This window comes from Astatotilapia calliptera, chromosome 6 (genome assembly GCF_964374335.1).
Source record: "Astatotilapia calliptera chromosome 6, fAstCal68.1, whole genome shotgun sequence".
Taxonomy (NCBI): domain Eukaryota; kingdom Metazoa; phylum Chordata; class Actinopteri; order Cichliformes; family Cichlidae; genus Astatotilapia; species Astatotilapia calliptera.
Genome location: NC_137427.1, coordinates 10071149 through 10088762, shown reverse-complemented (window position 1 = coordinate 10088762; position 17614 = coordinate 10071149). Strand labels below are relative to the sequence as shown.

General features: G+C 41.1%; 3 protein-coding genes across 3 annotated transcripts in view; 2 read left to right on the top strand and 1 right to left on the bottom strand.

The window, feature by feature from the left end:
* The first annotated feature begins 33 nt into the window (after positions 1-33).
* sgsh (N-sulfoglucosamine sulfohydrolase (sulfamidase)) lies at positions 34-8488 on the top strand. Its single transcript, XM_026170156.2, has 9 exons — positions 34-253; positions 1965-2125; positions 2204-2309; positions 2384-2760; positions 4549-4630; positions 4707-4910; positions 5492-5658; positions 6162-6379; positions 8152-8488. Exons 1-9 carry the CDS (start codon positions 169-171, stop codon positions 8333-8335), a joined length of 1584 nt encoding a protein of 527 aa, XP_026025941.1. The 5' UTR covers positions 34-168; the 3' UTR covers positions 8336-8488.
* Positions 8489-13179: 4691 nt separating this feature from the next.
* npb (neuropeptide B) lies at positions 13180-14566 on the top strand. Its single transcript, XM_026169255.2, has 2 exons — positions 13180-13518; positions 14013-14566. Exons 1-2 carry the CDS (start codon positions 13255-13257, stop codon positions 14139-14141), a joined length of 393 nt encoding a protein of 130 aa, XP_026025040.1. The 5' UTR covers positions 13180-13254; the 3' UTR covers positions 14142-14566.
* Positions 14511-17614, bottom strand: part of gnav1 (guanine nucleotide binding protein (G protein) alpha v1) — a 35065-nt gene continuing 31961 nt past the window's right edge. Inside the window, exon 9 of the mRNA XM_026170155.2 lies at positions 14511-15976. Within this exon, the coding sequence (XP_026025940.1) occupies positions 15786-15976 (191 nt within the window). The 3' untranslated portion in view covers positions 14511-15785. The remainder of the gene's footprint in view (positions 15977-17614) is intronic.

The window sequence follows — 17614 nt, the reverse complement described above, 5'->3', positions numbered from 1 at the left end:
TCTCCTCACGTGACTTGTGTCATGTGACTCCCAGTGGGCGGGGTTTGAGTTGTTTGAGGAAGCATATTTCACGTCGTTCCAACAATGCTTTTAAGTGCTAACTTTAGCGAGTTTTGTTTTCATATTTAAAGTTTATTTTTCTGTGGAGAAATAGAGGAAGAGGCCAGCATGCTCCCTCGGGTTGTTTTTATTATTTTTTTAGCATCATGTTGCATCGGAGAGTCCAAAACAAGAAATGTGCTTCTAATAATTGGTGAGTTCACGTTTTTGTGCTCCTGGAGAAACTATAAATCATTTCTGTTATCTGGCTGGAAATTTAAAATGCTGAAATACACCCTCCTGTTGCCATTACAATTATCTGCAAAAATCTCGAGCCACCCTTTAATTCGTTATATAACAGAGATTCAATAGTTCCCGAAGTTTTTCATTGGACATTGACTGCTTGTTCACTCATTTTCAATCCACTTAAAAGTGCCAGGCTTAAAAAAAATATCTACAGCATTAATGATTAATGAAAGCTACATGGGGAAAAGGCTTAAGTACACCAAATTACACAAGAATTGAACTGAAAATCAGCAGTAACAGTCTCAAATCCAAATTTGAGATTGTTGGTTCAAATCATTGTTAGTATTTACAGAGAAGATCAGGAGAGAGGTACAACAGCGAGTGTCTACAGCTATCTGTAACAGTGCAGGCTCTGTCATGGTTTGGAGCTGCAGTTGGGGATCATAAAAACTGATGGACACTGAGATGGATGCAGAAAGCGTCTTACTAAAAACAGCTTTAATTTTTCAGGATGATCAAATGATCTCAAATGCACCGACAATGCAGTGAAAGCATGCCTGGATAGAAAAACACATACTGGAGTACCATCAGTCATGGATCGGCCTCCCCAGAGACTTTATCATTATAGTGAAAGGGAACAGTGCAAAAGAACAGCTTTGAATGTCCTTCAAGCCTGGAGAATGATTCCTGAAGACTGCTCAAAAAAAATTACAAGAAAGCTTGCCCAAGACAGTTCAGGCTGTGTTGAAGAAATAAGATAGTCATACCAAATACTGACGTTTTGGATTCAAAGGAGCTTGCAAAGAAAAGTGTCTGGACTTCTTTCAGTTACTTGAAGACGTTTCACCTCTCATCCGAGAAGCTTCTTCAGTTCTAAGGTCAAATGGTGGAGAGTCCCAGATAATAGTCCCAGACATTTGACCTTAGAACTGAGGAAGCTTCTCGGATGAGAGGTGAAACGTCTTCAAGTAACTGAAAGAAGTCCAGACACTTTTCTTTGCAAGCTCCTTTGACTACAATGACCTGGATGACTGAGAACCTTCACAGACATATTGCTGACTTTTTGGATTGTATAAACTCTGTATATACAAATAAGTAGAGGCATGAGATTTGCACAGTACTGAAAGTGCATGATGGAGGTTATAACTGTTTTAGGCAGTTGCTTTTATTTTGTTTATTAGTAGAACCTCTCTCCATAACATAAAATAATTAAGTTGACTAAATACAAACTAAATATGAGGCAGAAGTCGGTTTGTATGTTACAGTCTTGAGCCGTTTTAACCTTCATGCAAGTAGATTTTATTATCGTACAAATATTCTATAAAGAAATATGTTTAAAGTAAAACTAATCTAAAATGATCTGTCAGAAAATGCCAAACAATTGGAAAAAAAATGAAAACTATACTCGGGGAAAAAGAAAAATGTCAGTGTCTCTTTACATGAAGCCTGATCCACCAAGAAACACTTTTCCTACTTAAATCCTCTGCACTGAACCCCAACCTTAAACCCATCCTGTACTTCTGAGAAGAACTGGAATTGTGACTCAAAGCCAGGTTTCATTACTCTACTGACTTTGCAAAGCAGTATGTAGATGACAAAGATTTTAGAGATTATTAAAAGTGAGTTATGGGCATTTTGTTTGAGCCCCCGCATCAGTTTCTGTCTTTTTCTCCTCACAGCTGATGATGCAGGTTTCGAGACAGAGGTTTATAACAACTCTGTGGTCCACACGCCTCACCTGCGCTCTCTGGCTCAGCACAGCGTGGTGTTCAAGAACGCCTTCACATCTGTCAGCAGCTGCTCACCCAGCCGCTCCGCCATCCTCACCGGCCTGCCACAGGTGAGACACACACACCTGTAAATGCCACTCATTAAAGCGAGGTGAATTATTGAGGTGTGTTTCTCTTGTGGTTTCCAGCATCAGAATGGCATTTATGGACTTCATCAAGGAGTTCATCACTTTAATTCTTTTGATGAAGTACAAAGTCTGCCGCTGCTTCTCAAACAAACCAACGTACACACAGGTAGATAACAAAATGTCTATAAAAAAATCGTTCTTATTTTTTACTTTTTGAACTCACTGATTGTTTCTTCACAGGTATAATTGGAAAGAAGCACGTTGGCCCTGGATCTGTTTACCCCTTTGACTTTGCCTACACAGAGGAAAACAGCTCTGTCCTCCAGGTGGGGAGGAACATCACTCGCATTAAACTCCTGGTCCGCAAGTTTTTCCAGACTCACAAAGAGGAAGCCTTTCAACAAAAGAACGGGAAAAAAGCAGAAAAAAGTAACCGGGAGAATATAAAGAATGAAGACAGGCCATTTTTCCTTTATGTTGCCTTCCATGATACTCATCGATGTGGACACTCGCAGCCCCAATACGGAGCCTTCTGTGAGAAGTTTGGGAATGGTGAAAAGGGGATGGGTAGAATCGGTGACTGGACACCACAGTATTACACGCCAGACCAAGTAAAGGTCAGAGAAATCCCAGTTTCTGCTTTAATACCTGTTTTATGTCATTATTTAACTGTTTTAAAAAGAAAAAGGCTATAAAAATGAAAGCAGGCTAGTCCATTTTGCTGAAATTTCATTGCAGCAGCTGACATTGTTGTATGCATGCTCCTACTGAGATGGTAGATGGTATCATTAGGAATTTCCTGATCTCCAGATCTGGACCCGGACATCACTGAGCTCCTAGGTAGTCTGAGGTTCAACCTGGCAGCATCAGATAGCCTGAAACATAACATACCAGAGTTGTTCTATTGGATTTAGGGGCCCAGTCGGTGGTATCAGTTACTTCATCCTCCAGGAAGTGCATGCATACTCTCGCCACATGAAGCCAGGCTTTGTCGTGCAACTGGAGGAACCCAGGAACCACTGTGCCATTGTACTGTGTGTGCCGTTGCCTAGCCTGCATGGATATGCTTCCCCAGACCATCACAGAACCATCACCAAACTGGTCATGCTGAACAACATTACAGGCAGCATTATTCTCCAACTTGTCCAAACCCATTCTTGTCTGTCACATGTGCTCAGGATGAGCCTGCTCTCATTAATGAAAAGTACAGGGTGACAGTGGTGGACTTACAAATTTTGGCATTTTATAGTAAATGACAGTCAGGCTCTATGGTGCCGGGCAGTGAGCACAGGACCAACTAGAGTACACTAAGCCCTCAGTGCACCGTCATGAAGTTTGAGACATTCACACCAGTGGCCTGCTGTAGGGCTCCAGATCAATATCCCAGAGGTTGGCTTGATGCTATACTCTGGTTAAAGTGTTTCTTTAATTATTACAAAACTGTTTATTGTAGTAGTGTGTTTTTGTTTCTGGGATTGTGCCTAAAATGTGGCTGTGCAGATTTCTGCAAAACTGCTCATTCAAACGAAATGAGTGAGTCAAATCATTTGTTACAGGAAACTAAAGACAATAAATAAATGAAATTAAACAAAACATATACTCAGGTTTTTCTGAGAACGGTTTAAACCAGCGGTCCCCAGAGTTGAGGCCGCGAGAGTTGAGGCTCAGGTGTGAAATGTATAGTTTTCAGGGTTTTTATCGGTCTTCAGCGTTATTTTGTTATCGTTTTTATCGTTTACTCTGTTTTCTGGGTCTTTTCACGTGTGTTATGAATAAAATTTCTTTTTTTCGGTACCGGTACTAGTTTTATTTTGTTGTATTTATCCATGACACCTTAAAGGCCGTTCCGTGAAAATATTGTCGGGCATAAACCGGTCCGTGGCGCAAAAAAGGTTGGAGACTGCTGGTTTAAACCATCTGACTGATTAAGTTGTATAAAAGTTAGGACTGTTTTGGCCAGATGTCATATTTTTCACACCAAGTCAAAAGTCTGTTTAAATGTCAGAATTAGCTGTAGTTACAGTTACGTGCTTTGGGAGTGCATTAATGTTAATAAATGTGGGTTCATTCATGACGTACTCGCCTAACAATAAATTCTAAACGGAGTACTCATCGATGATGGTTTTATCACGGACTTCATATTTGACCAAACACCAGATAAAGCATTTAAGATTTGGTCTTGAGCTCATTGCTGCTTTGCATTACAGCCTGCACAGGCTGCAGTTGAAATTAACAGAAATTTTCAAATGCCCAAATTTTCCACAGCTTTTTCTTATTTCCCAGTTTGTCTTAGTCTTTACTCTTTTTTTTTTTTTTTAAACTTTTCACATTACATTATGGTTGAATTAAAGCTACAGAACTTTAACACATGATAATGCAGAATTTCCTCATCTTCTGCACTTCAGGTTCCTCCTTTTGTGCCGGATACACCTGCATCACGAGCTGACTTGGCTGCACTGTACACCACAGTGAGCCGGCTGGATCAGGGTGCGTAACGGTTTTATAACATAGAAAAAGAAGGTTGTAAAACACTAAACTACGATGCTGTGCATATCCCCTGCAGGTATCGGTTTAGTTCTTCAGGAGCTCAGAGAAGCTGGTTATGAGAACGACACTCTGATAATCTACAGCTCAGACAACGGGATCCCCTTCCCGAATGGCAGAACCAACCTGTATCACTCTGGAACGGCAGAGCCGATGCTGGTGTCCTCTCCGGAGCACAGGGAGCGATGGGGAGACACCAGCGAGGCCTACGTCAGCCTGCTGGGTAAGAAAATTGAAGATACAAGGAACGATGCAAATGGACCTTTTCTCAGTATTTTAGGCCTTAAAATTAAGCAGCTATCCATTATGAGCACAGAGTGAGCTGCAGGTTAAAGTTAAATACTGATGCCACTCATTCCTAAACCTTTCTGGATTGTGAATAACAAACAATAAAAAAGTTCTAATAATTACGATCCAGTAAAGAGTGACAGAGCAGAAGAGTCGGTGTGTTGATCTGAAGCAGACACTAGATGGAGACTTAACAACAGAGCATGAAATATTGATAGAAGGAAAAATAATAGAGTAATAGACTGTACAAGTAGGGGTAGAAGTATTTTCTCAACCTATCAACAAATACTAACAAAAATACAGAGATATGTGGCTTTCTTTTTCTTTCTTTTGACGGTGTTGTATAAATATGAGGGTATCCCTTAGTTTAAAATGTACTATTTAAAGCTAAGGGGTCTTATATTTTGGTCTGTGTGCCTTTTTAAGAATTCCTTTAATTATTAGTAACTTAAGTTGAACATTTGTCAGTTTTTTGTTTGTTTTTACTATCTTTTCTTTTCCTTTTTATTTTTACAGACATCACTCCCACCATCCTCGACTGGTTCTCTGTTCCTTACCCATCCTACAGCCTACCTGGCACCCCTGCCTCCCAGGTCCACCTCACTGGCCGCTCGTTACTCCCTGCTTTGGTAACTGAGCCCACCAGCTGGCACACTGTCTACTCCAGCCAGTCCCTGCATGAGGTCAGGACATCACCACCACTTTAGCTTGATGAATCATTTTTATTTCTAACTCTAAATTTTTATTTTGGACTCTACTGTGGTAGCCTTGCTTGAGTCTCAGTTTAAAATATTCCCTTATCTAAACTAATGATGAGCTATTTTCGCTCCTCTTACTTGAAGCCAACCTTTTTCTGATTGGCTGCCCCTTACAAGCTAAAAGTTTGAACAGCAGTGGGCTGCTGTGGTTACAGCTAGAGTTGTAAGCCTGACACAACCATATAAGAATATCTGCTTTGACTAGACTCACACTGAGCCAAGAGTAGGGAACAAAAGTCTAAAACCAAGTGCTTAGAGCAGTGTGCAGCTTTTGGCTCAGAAGGATTAATTGCACGTACACTGACATCTTTATTTTAAATTCGCTGTTGCAAAAGTATTAATAAGACAGAAAATCAAGAAAAACATGACAGCAACACTTTAATGAGAGAATAAAATGTCTTTAACTAAAACTTTTGCTGTGATTTCAGGTCACCATGTACTACCCGATTCGCTCTATTCACCAGGGGCCGTACCACCTTCTGCACAACCTGCACTACCGTATGCCCTTCCCTATCGATCAAGATCTGTACGTGTCGCCCACCTTTCAGGACCTGCTGAACCGCACCACGCTGAGTCAGCCGACACACTGGTTTAAAAGCCTGGAGCAGTACTACTACAGAGCTCGCTGGGAGCTGTACGACACCAGGTCTGTAACAGCTGCTGTCGCTCGCTTTGTTAGAGCTGATCCAGAGAAGCAAACACAACCTTATTCCTGATAAGTATCAGTCCCTGCAAAGGACGGGAGTTAAAAGGTCCTCATGGAAAAGTGGATCACAATACTTGACCTTGATCAGTGGATGACAGGGGCATCCACCGATTCCAGTGAGATAAACCTAAAACAGCTGATTTAGCGATAACAACTCTGTCTCAGAAAACAAAGAGCAGAGGTCAAAAACAGAACAAGAATCACGTGTTGAGCAAATTTTATTTGCCATGATTGTTCAGATTTTTTTTTGGTGATCTATCAGTATTTAAAACTTTTTTCTTTTTCTTTTTTTTTCTTCAAACACTGTTGCATTTGATGGTAAAGATTCCTGGCATGAATCTCCTGCCCCCCACCCACATATTCAACAACACAGAAAGAAACATGCATGTTAGGTTAATTGGTGATTCTCAATCTGCTGTGGATGTGAGAAGGATAAAGTGCTTGGAGTACAGAAGAAACATGTACTGGTCAAATGCAACTCGTCTTTCGAAGCACTTTGATCGGTCACTAAAAAAAATGCGACACATAAATAGCAGGCTGTTTCCATTTAAAGCTTTTTATTTCACGGTTTGTGTGTCCGTCATTTTTCACTGCAGCAGTAACAAGTGAAAAACTGAGGAGGATGTTGATAACGAGCTGTGCCGTCTTTCACACTAAAAATCAGCAGCACTGTCTTTGCTGTGACTTTTACACTGAGGTTAATCAGTTGTGAGTAAAAAACGTAGATGGTTCACTAGTTGAGTCCACCACATCTGCAGACACATCGTTCACATCTTATATCAGACCGTTAACAGACTGTTCCCTCAGTTTCTTAGAGTGTAAAGCTTTTTTAAAGATGACATTCATAACAACGGATGAAGGTGACTGTTAGCTGAAGAGTGAACGAGCACAAACGTAATCAAGTTTCTTTTTTCTCCAATAATGAACACTATTGATAGTCTAAAACTAAAACTACACCACAGATTGGCGTTGAAAACCATGTTTAGCTTAATTTAAAACTGATTTTCAACAACCTGATTGAATGCACAGTATAAAAACATTTAATGAATGACTTATAACACACTATAATGAAGGCATACACTTGTATAAGAACATTTTAACGGATTATTACTTGTCATAATTTATTTCACCATTCATTTCTTACTCCTCTTTCCTGCTGTGCTAATGACTGTTGACCTGAAGGTTTTAATTAATTAATAATATACCAACAAACGCCTTATTTAAACATAGGTATGTAGTGCACTTTAAAAAAGTATTTGATGGTAATATTAAGCTTTTAAGAGGTAAAAGTTGGTTTCATTCATAGGCTATGTTTAGTACTTTTAAATGTAATGTGTGGGGAAAAAACACTGGTCAGATATTATGTTAGCCAATAAAATGCTTATTATTTTCACTAGAAATGGAGGCAAAGCAACCATTCTCTTACTGGGTTTAGGGTTGTGGAGAAGCTGTAGCCTATCACATGTGTCATGGGGTGAGATTCATGTTAAACCCTGAACGGTTCAACAGTTTAACGCCAACATATTTCCCTGAAAAATTAATAATTTTTAATAAAACTAACAGAAGCTATAGTTGCTATAGTCTATAGTCATTTTAGTAAATAGAACTCATTATTTTTGCATTAGATGGAGGGATTTGCAGTGAGTAATTGTGGCTTATGAGCTCAGTCTTTCTAAAATGTTTAAATATTAATAATTGCATCGCTAACGCAGGACAGACCCACTGGAAACAAAGAACCTGGTGTTAGACCCGTCCTACAGCGGCGTGCTGGAGAGCCTGAAGCAGGATCTGCAGAAGTGGCAGTGGAAGACTGGCGACCCCTGGGTCTGTGGACCAGACTATGTCCTGGAGGACAAACTGGAGCCGCACTGCAGACCACTTTACAATGGACTATGAGGGACCCTAATGGTACCTTCAGTCATCTTGACTGATAAAGCTCTATGGATGAGGACATTTACTTTGTAAAATACAATATGTTTATTTTAATTTCTAATTTTGTATGTGAGTGATGCTTTTAATGCTTAAAATAAACAATTTTAGTTGCTTTAATTTGTACCGTCCGCTTTATTTTACTGCATAATTTAATCGCTCATCATTTTTCTCCGTCTCTGTACATTTAAGGTTCATTTTCACCATTTTCATCCAGACTCTCACGATAACCCTGAGTTATAGAAAGGCAACATATTTAGACACCATTTAACTGTTTTTGTTATTGTTGATAGATTGATCTGGTAACTGAAGACGTGGTGGAGTTCATAGAATAGAATAGAATTCAACTTTATTGTCATTGCACAGGTACAGGGCAACGAAATGCAGTTTGCATCCATCCAGAAGTGCTTTAGTGATATAGATATATTACAATATATATTAGCAATAATATAGATATGTGAGTATATTACAGAAATGGGTCTATTATGGTATGTTATAATGTACACGGTATGAAGTATGTTGTGAATATTCTATAACTATAAGTATGTACAGGCTGTAGTGAGTACAAGCTATGTACAGGATATGAATATAAATATGAAAAACTATACAGAATATGAAATAAATAACTTTACAGAATCTGAGATATACAGCTATACAGAAATGGGAACTATGCAAGTTGTAAACAGTTGTAGGATTAAAAATTATCGAATGTACAGAATGATTATTTACACAGAGCTATACAGTAGTGCAGTTAAGATAAGTGAGGGTGTAGATAGTTTCTACAGAGGCTATATAAAGTGCTAGTGGTTGTGAGTGGTGGTTCAGTCCATGTTATTATTGTGTTTGAGGGTACAGTTGTCCATTGTGGGTGTGTGTATGTTCAGTCCATGAGTTTAACGTAGGTCAGATGTCAGGAGGCAGAGTTCAGGAGTCTGACAGCTGTGGGGAAGAAGCTGTTCCGGTACCTGGTGGTCTTAGTCCGGAGGCTCCTGTGGCGCCTCCCAGAGGGCAGGAGGGTGAAGAGTCCATGTGATGGGTGACTGGGGTCTTTGATGATTTTCCCAGCCCTTTTCAGACACCGCTTCCTGTAGATGTCTTTTATGGCAGGAAGTGGTGCTCCGGCGATGCGCTGGGCAGTTTTCACGACCCTCTGCAACGCCTTCCGGTCCGAGGCAGAGCAGTTCCCGTACCAGACTGTTATACAGTTGGTCAGGATGCTCTCGATGGTGCAGCGATAGAAGTTCACCAGGATGTCTGAGGACAGGTGGTTCTTCCTCAGAGGCGCTGGTGAGCCTTCTTGACCAGCTTGGAGCAGTTGGTCGTCCAGGTGAGATCCTCGGAGATGTGGACTCCCAGGAACTTGAAGCTGCTCACACGCTCCACAGCCGTCCCCTTAATGTGGATGGGTGGATGTGGGTCAGCATTCCTCCTGTAGTCCACGATGAGCTCCTTGGTCTTCTCGGTGTTAAGCAGCAGGTTGTTTCTGTCGCACCATTCAGCCAGACGATCCACCTCCTCCCTGTAGGCGGCCTCATCGTTGTCACTGATGAGGCCAATCACCGTGGTGTCATCTGCAAACTTAATGATGGTGTTGGAACCATCAGCAGGTCTGCAGTCGTGGGTGAAGAGGGAGTAGAGGAAAGGGCTCATCACACAGCCTTGTGGTACACCGGTGTTCATCGTGATGGTAGATGAGCAGCGGTTATCCAGCCGGACATGTTGGGGGCGGTTGGTCAGGAAGTCTAGTAACCATTTGCAGATGAGGGAACTGATGCCCAGGTCTGTCAGTTTCCTGATGAGTTGTGAGGGGTGGATTGTATTGAATGCTGAACTGAAGTCTATAAACAGCATTCTGGCGTAGGTGTTGTTGTTGTCCAGGTGTGAGAGGACAGAGTGCATTGCGATGGAGACTGCATCCTCTGTGCTCCTGTTCCGGCGGTATGCGAATTGGTGGGGGTCCAGGGTGGGGGGGAGACAGGATTTGAAGTGTGCTAGGACCAGTCGCTCTAAGCACTTAGTGATGATGGGGGTGAGTGCTACTGGGCGGTAATCATTGAGGCAAGATGGGTTGGAGTTTTTGGGTATCGGGACGATGGAGGTGGATTTGAAGCAGGCCGGTACCACAGCGTGGGCCAAGGACAGATTGAATATGTCTGTGAGCACTCCTGCAAGCTCCCCAGAACACGCTCTGAGAACACGCCCGGGGATGCCATCAGGGCCTGCAGCCTTGTGGACATTGATCCTGCTCAGCACCGCTCCTACATCGGTGGGGGAGAGAGTCATAGGTTGGTGGTCTGGCGTCATGTCTGCTTTGGTTGTGGTTGTGGGGTTCCCTCGCTCAAAACGAGCATAAAAGTTGTTGAGCTCGTTGAGGAAGGAGACATCAGAGGATGCGGGGGAGGGTTTGGTGGTCCTGTAGTCTGTGATGGTCTGGAGTCCTTGCCACATGCGTCGGGGGTTGGAGTTGGAGAAGTGTTCTTCTACCTTCTTTTTGTAATGGTGTTTGGCTTTTTTGATGCCCTTCTTTAGATTAGCCCTGGCTGTACTGTAGGCGTGTGCATCTCCTGACCTAAAGGCAGTGTTGCGGGCCTTCAGGAGGAGACGAACATCCCGGTTCATCCAAGGCTTCTGGTTGGGGTACATGGTGATCCGTTTCTGGGTGGTGACACTGTCTGTGGTTTTGGAGATGTAATCCAGTACAGATGAGGCGTACTGGTCCAGGTCTGTGTGGGTGAACATATTCCAGTCTGTGTTTTTAAATCTGTCCTGGAGCACTGCGTCTGTCCCCTCTGGCCACACTTTAATTGTCCTCACAGCAGGTTTCACACGTTGGATGAGTGGTGAATACCGAGGTGTGAGGAACAGGGAGAGATGGTCCGATTGTCCAATGTGGGGGAGGGGTGTTGCTTTGTAGGCTCCAGCCAGGTTGGAATACACATGGTCTAAAGTCTTGTCTCCTCTGGTGTAGCAGGAGACATGTTGGTGGAATCTGGGGAGGACTGTCTTTAAGTTGGTGTGGTTGAAGTCGCCAGCAACAATAAAAGCAGCCTCGGGGTGTTTATTCTGGTGTTTGGCTGCAGAAAGTTCTTTCATGGCCAACCTAGCATTAGCGTCGGGGGGTATATACACGGCAGTGAGTATGATCGAAGTGAATTCTCTGGGGAGATAATAAGGTCTGCATTTGACCATTAAAAATGACGCATGACTGGTGATGTCAGCGGATCAATCTCGAAATGGGTTCTGTTGAAATAGGACCGTTTTTCCTCTGAGCTCCACTTTGAAGTCAGACTGGTTCGTTAAATCCTTGGGTGAACGAGTTTTAACAGCTTCCTACATCGATCGGCTCATCTTGTCATTCCTGATCCATCTGCCTTTACTTCAATTCAAGATTTTGAAGCCCTTTGCTCTGATTTTGCTTGATCGAGCTGATTTCTGTGAATGAAGTAATGAATCGTAACTTTTCACTGATGTGAAAACTCAACCAAGAAATTCTGAAAATTGGTCAGTCTGATTATTTTACATTGAGATTTAATAAATACGTGCAGTTAGGACACACACACACGGTCTCATAAGCTATTACTGGGTGATTTATTGAAGGAAAAATTGGAACCCTTTACCCCTCAAGTGAGGTTATTCAGTAATTCTGTTATGCTGTGGGCGGCATTTTGCTGGCATGGTTTCACTCCACTTATTCCCTTAGATGACTGCTTCTTCCAAGATGACAAAGCTCCTCATCCAAATGAGAATGATGTGAATCATATGCTGAGACCTTCACACTTACCAATTTTCAAATTCAAATTCAAATTTTATTTGTCACGTACACAGTCATACACAGTACGATATGTAGTGAAATGCTTGGACAACTGCTCGTGACCTAAAGAAAACAAAAAAGGAAAAGGCTATGAATAAGATAGGAAATAAATATGAAAAATTAAAAAGGGTAAATTTAACTAAGAAGGAATAAAATATAAATTAAGGTTAAAAATGAAATAACTGTACAACACAAATTAGAATGAAGGGTAAATTTAACTGGGAGAATAAGATAAAATATATAAATTAAAGTTGAAAATAAAATAACTGTACAACAAAATACACAATATAGAACTATATAAGAATGTATGAAGAAATATAAATAAATATATACACAATAACAGCAGCTGTACAAGTATTAACCGGAAATGAAGAATATAGTGACCAGTGTTGTGCAAAAAAACAATGTGTGCAAAAACAATGTCCAGAAAGTCCAGTGTGTGTGTAAGAACCATATGTGTGGGTCAGTACTGTGTGGTGGTGTGATTGAGAGACCGTATCGCCTGCCAATTTTGATTCTAACTGAACATTTGAGGGATTTTCAACCAACTTCTTAATCAGCATCTCAACAACCATCAACAAAACGACAAATCCGGAAATATCTTTTGGAAAGGGGAAAAAAGAAAACCACCTGTCGCTCAAGTAGAGTTCTTTTAGGAATGAATCAGTGAAATACAAGGTGTCTTCCTTTAATTTGTCGGTATCCGGTGTCTATTGTGTTTTGACTTCAGTGTCTGTCATGGTCGACTGATGTTAATCAATTTCGCTCTGACCTCTTCAAGGGTCAGAGATTTGCTGACGTCCTATGACCCTCTATCACTTACCACATACACAAACACATTCCAGTGGCGCCAATAAGCCATCAAGAGCAGATCAATTCGGATGTTTTTTTCTCCTTTTGAAGATGGATCATCATCCGCCCACCTCATGGCTCTGATTTGACGAACGACCTGGGTCACGATAACGTCGCCCAGTCAGCCTATATAAGCAGCAGAAAGTTTCCTGAACACCAAGCAAAACAAACGCACCGCTGACGAGAAAAGTCCTGCGTAAAACGTGCCAAGACGGTTCCAGACATGGAGAAATCAGCCAGGTTTGCTGTGGTGTGCGTTGGAGTGTCTCTGCTCATCTCCTGCTATTCAGTTGAAGCCTGGTACAAGCAGACCACCGGTCCCAGTTACTACTCGGTTGGTCGCGCCTCAGGTTTGCTGTCCGGTATCAGGAGGTCACCGTACGTCCGGAGATCCGAATCCGAGGAGACGCTGATGGAGAGCGGAGAGACAGTCGGTAACAACGTAATCCCGGAGAGTTCCAGGCAGATCTCCATCCTCAAAAGCATGGTGAGTGCCAAAAAAGAACATACTACAAACGCTATTCTTGTTAGGAAGCGCTTTAAAACATGACCATTCAGAGTAAAACGAAGAAGGTATGCGCGTAAAGTTTGCTTTCCATTCAGCTCGCACACTGGCGATTAATTAGTGCTGAAAGTTTGACATCTTAAAAATAAAATAAATTAAAAAAAAATCAGGATGAGATTGAATTAATACTCCTGATTTATTTGTTGTTGTTTTTTTATATCATAAAGACAAAAACAAACAAAGAAAACAGAAAAAAATCAAATGATTGGGCGCTGAAGGTCAGCTTTAATAAAACTGCTATCGCATATTTAACTAAATCTAAACTGATTACATCCCTAACTCCAGGATTAATTATTTTAGTCTGCATGATTTTATGTAATCTGTGTAAATCAGTGAAATGTAGGTTTTCAGGCTGGTTAAACAGGACTCGTCTTTTGCCTTTAAATTCTCTCATCTGTCATTTTCGCCTCATTCAGGCCATCTGCGTGAAGGACATCTCCCCAAACCTGAAGAGCTGCGAGCTGATGCGGGACGGGACGGGCACCTTCCAGTGCAAGGCGGACGTCTTCCTCACTCTGGACTCCCTGGACTGCCTGTCCGCGTGAGTCCCGACTGGACTCGTCCTCCGCAGAATCCCGGGAGCACTGCTGTGGAAACCGGAAAAAAGAAAAGTAACGAGGATGCATGAGTGTGAGGGTTAGGTGGCGACTCCCGGGAAAGACCCACAAATTGTCAAAGACGGACCGCTGCAGACTCTGAATGTTCTCTTATTTAAACCCCTCAACATTGTTCAGTTTTGCTTTTGTTGCGTAGACATGAGTGTAAAAGAAAAAACAAGAAAAACATCGGTGTGAGAGATGTTCGCTCAAGCCGTTTTCTTCCCAAATTATTTCTCATCTTTAGTGTTTGAACCCTGACATTTACCTGTGTTGCCAAACTGTATTAAATATACGAGAAGTCGACTGCAGAGCAGATTTACTGTAAAGTACTTTTATTTATTTTATCTATTAAAATGAACAAACACTGGTAACCTGCTGTGTGGTCTAACTGTGTCTTTAAATCTTCAACTGCACAGGGGACACATAAGTGGTCCAGTACGGGATTATTTGAATCTTATCCATTTGCATGAGTTCCGTTGAGTTTGCAGCATAACATTTATTCTCTACTCCAGATTCAGTACAACCCATAAAGTAAGTCTCAGGACGTAACACTTAATGAACTGTAAACATAAAAAATAATTCAGAAAGAAGAAACAAAGAATGAAAAACACATTTCATACATGCGTATGAAGCATTTATATTACAGCACAGTAAAACAACTTCATCAGGCACTTGGGGGTGTTTTTCCTCACTGTTTTTCTTTTTTAGTATCCATAATCACACTGCATCAGTCATTACCATATCTTGTTTATTACTGGAGTCAGTAGCACAGGGGAGCCCTGGAAACAAACTCCAGCTCAGCTAATTGCAAACAAATCACATATAGGTGGTTTCATCCTGGCTGAAAAACACAAAAACGGGGTTTGTGTGTAATACTGGAACAATAATTGTCATTGGTGATGGGAAGGAAATTAACAAGTCAGACGTTTCACTTTTTAAATCCTAATAAGTTTCCCCATATCAGTGTGACTGGTAGGAATCAGAAGACAGAGGGGCTGTGCACGGATGCGGGTGTTTTTAGCTCAGGATGTCAAGTCAACACACTCTGGTGTGTTTTTAAAGTGATTAAGACCTCATTAAAAAAAAAAAAAAAAAAAAAAAAAAAAAACAGGCATGACGCACAGCAGAGACAAAGTGATGGATGAGCAGGAAACACATGATGGAATACTGCGCCACCAAAGTTACTGAACAAACCCTCACCCACGCTCCATGCTGGCCCCACGTTCACAGAGGAGGACACAAATAAATGCCACATGTATCTATATCCAGTCTTCAAACATAAAAATCAGTGTCACTTTTCATAGTTTGACTTCATATAAATCTACAGTATAAAACATTAATGCCTTTTACTTTCAATTAAAGGTTTCAAAAGTCAACATTTCGGGGACCAACACGAGCAAAGCATGAACCGAGTGGTCCTCCACTTCAATCTGCTTTGAAACAGTTTTTAGAAGCCACATGTGATCATGAAATCGAAGAGGAGCAGCAGAGCTCCTGGGGTTCTCCTCACATTAGGGAGATCAGGAATCATGTTTGCGTGACATGATCTCCATATTTCAGTATTTAAAATGTGACAAAGTCCTCACGCAGTCACAGGAGCGACACGGCCTCCAGGTTCTCTTTGATTATTGTCTCCATAACCACCTGGAAGACAATCTGGATGTTGGAGGTGTCGGTGGCCGTAGTGAAGTGGTGGTAGATGAGTTTGCTGGGCGTTTTGTTTAGTGAGATGAAGGTGACGGCGATGAAGCGGGCGGCCGAATCCACGTCACAGTCTGCACCTGACGAAGATGAAGGGGGAGAGATCAGATGTGTTTGCAAAAACTCCCAGAGTTGCTTAGTTAATGTTGAAAAGAATGAAATTCTGAATTCTGTATTTGCATTTAGGAGGAGATGTGACACCAGTGGCAACCGGCCCACTGAGGCAGTGGAAGTTTCTACTTTTCTATTACAAAAACAGCTTTACTATTCAAGTTTTCACTGACAAGAAAGTGGACATAAGACAAAACAATTGCAAATTATGTAATAAAAAGGCAAAAAAGTTTGAGGTGCAGATATTTAAGCACATTTTCTGCCACTTGATTTGAATTAAAACTGATGCGGTGTGTAAGCATCATTTTACTGCCTTAGCTGCTTGTGGGTTATTTACAGTTTGGTCCATAAATTTGTTGGACAAAGACATCGTATTTGTAGTTTTGCACCTCCACCTCCACAGTGAATTTTAAATCAAATAATAAAGTGCAAACTTTCAGCTTTAGTTTTGTTACAACCATGTTTATACTCAGTCCCTCACAGTCAGAGGTTCATAATTAAATGGACAAACTAACACGATTTGAAATATAAGGACTAGTTTTTCCATTTTAAGACAAAAAAAAAATAAATGTCTGAACGAGGTCACGACCCATGGACATCACCAGATGCTGCATTTCCTACCTTGAGATGCTCTGTTAGACCTTTGATGCAGCCACCTTCAGTTTCTTTTGTGAGGCTTTCTTAAATAGATGGACAGGTTCTTATATAGCACTTTTTTTACTCTACTTGAGTTTTATAAAACGTGTTATTCACCCGTTCATATCAGTACTTTTTTCTAAGTGTTTTCTATCTAGCATTTACATTCCAGTGAACATATTTTGGCATCCAGGTTGGAGCAGCGAGTGACTGAAGGTTAAGTGGATCGAACCACCAACCTGATTAGTAAATGACTTGGTAAGATGTGTGAAAGTTAATTTTCTTAACCATGGAAATAATCCTGTCATCGTGCACTTTACTATCATTCAAATGTTTTTGGTGTTGCTGAGCTGCCCAGTGCATTCATTCATATTAAAAATGATCAGGTTGTAGATTTGGTGAATCCCAAAGTTTTTTTTAGGTTTATCTCCATTTTTTAGCCAAATTATAAATTTGCACAAGATGTTATATAATACTTTTCCTTATTTTCTGTCATTACTGTTCCACTGTAATGCCAGTGGTCATGATTTGAAATGGTGAATGTTTATTTTAATCTCATTTTAATCACGACCAGCATTTTTAAATCATTAAATTTAGGCATACATGAGTAATCCCTGTGAGGCAGAATGTTCAGACTGCTTTGAACACTCGGTTTTAAACGGTTTGCTTTTCAGTTTTTTTGTTCTCTGTGATGTGACAGAGCGGATATCCGAGCAGCTCCACCTGCTTGATGTTCAAACCTTTTGTTTGCGAGGCGCAGCACTTCTGAGGAAAAGCGGTTTAAAGGGAGAGGAGTTAAACAGAGGAGTTTATTTCAGCCAGAGGACGAATTCAGAGGTCAAACCAAGGTGCCGTTTATGATAAATAATGATTATTTTGAACTGTGAATCTTCTGTAGTAGGGTCTAAAAATAAAAGAAGTCGTGAGATGATTTATGAGAGAGGAAAGGAATAAAAAGCAAGTTGTAGTAA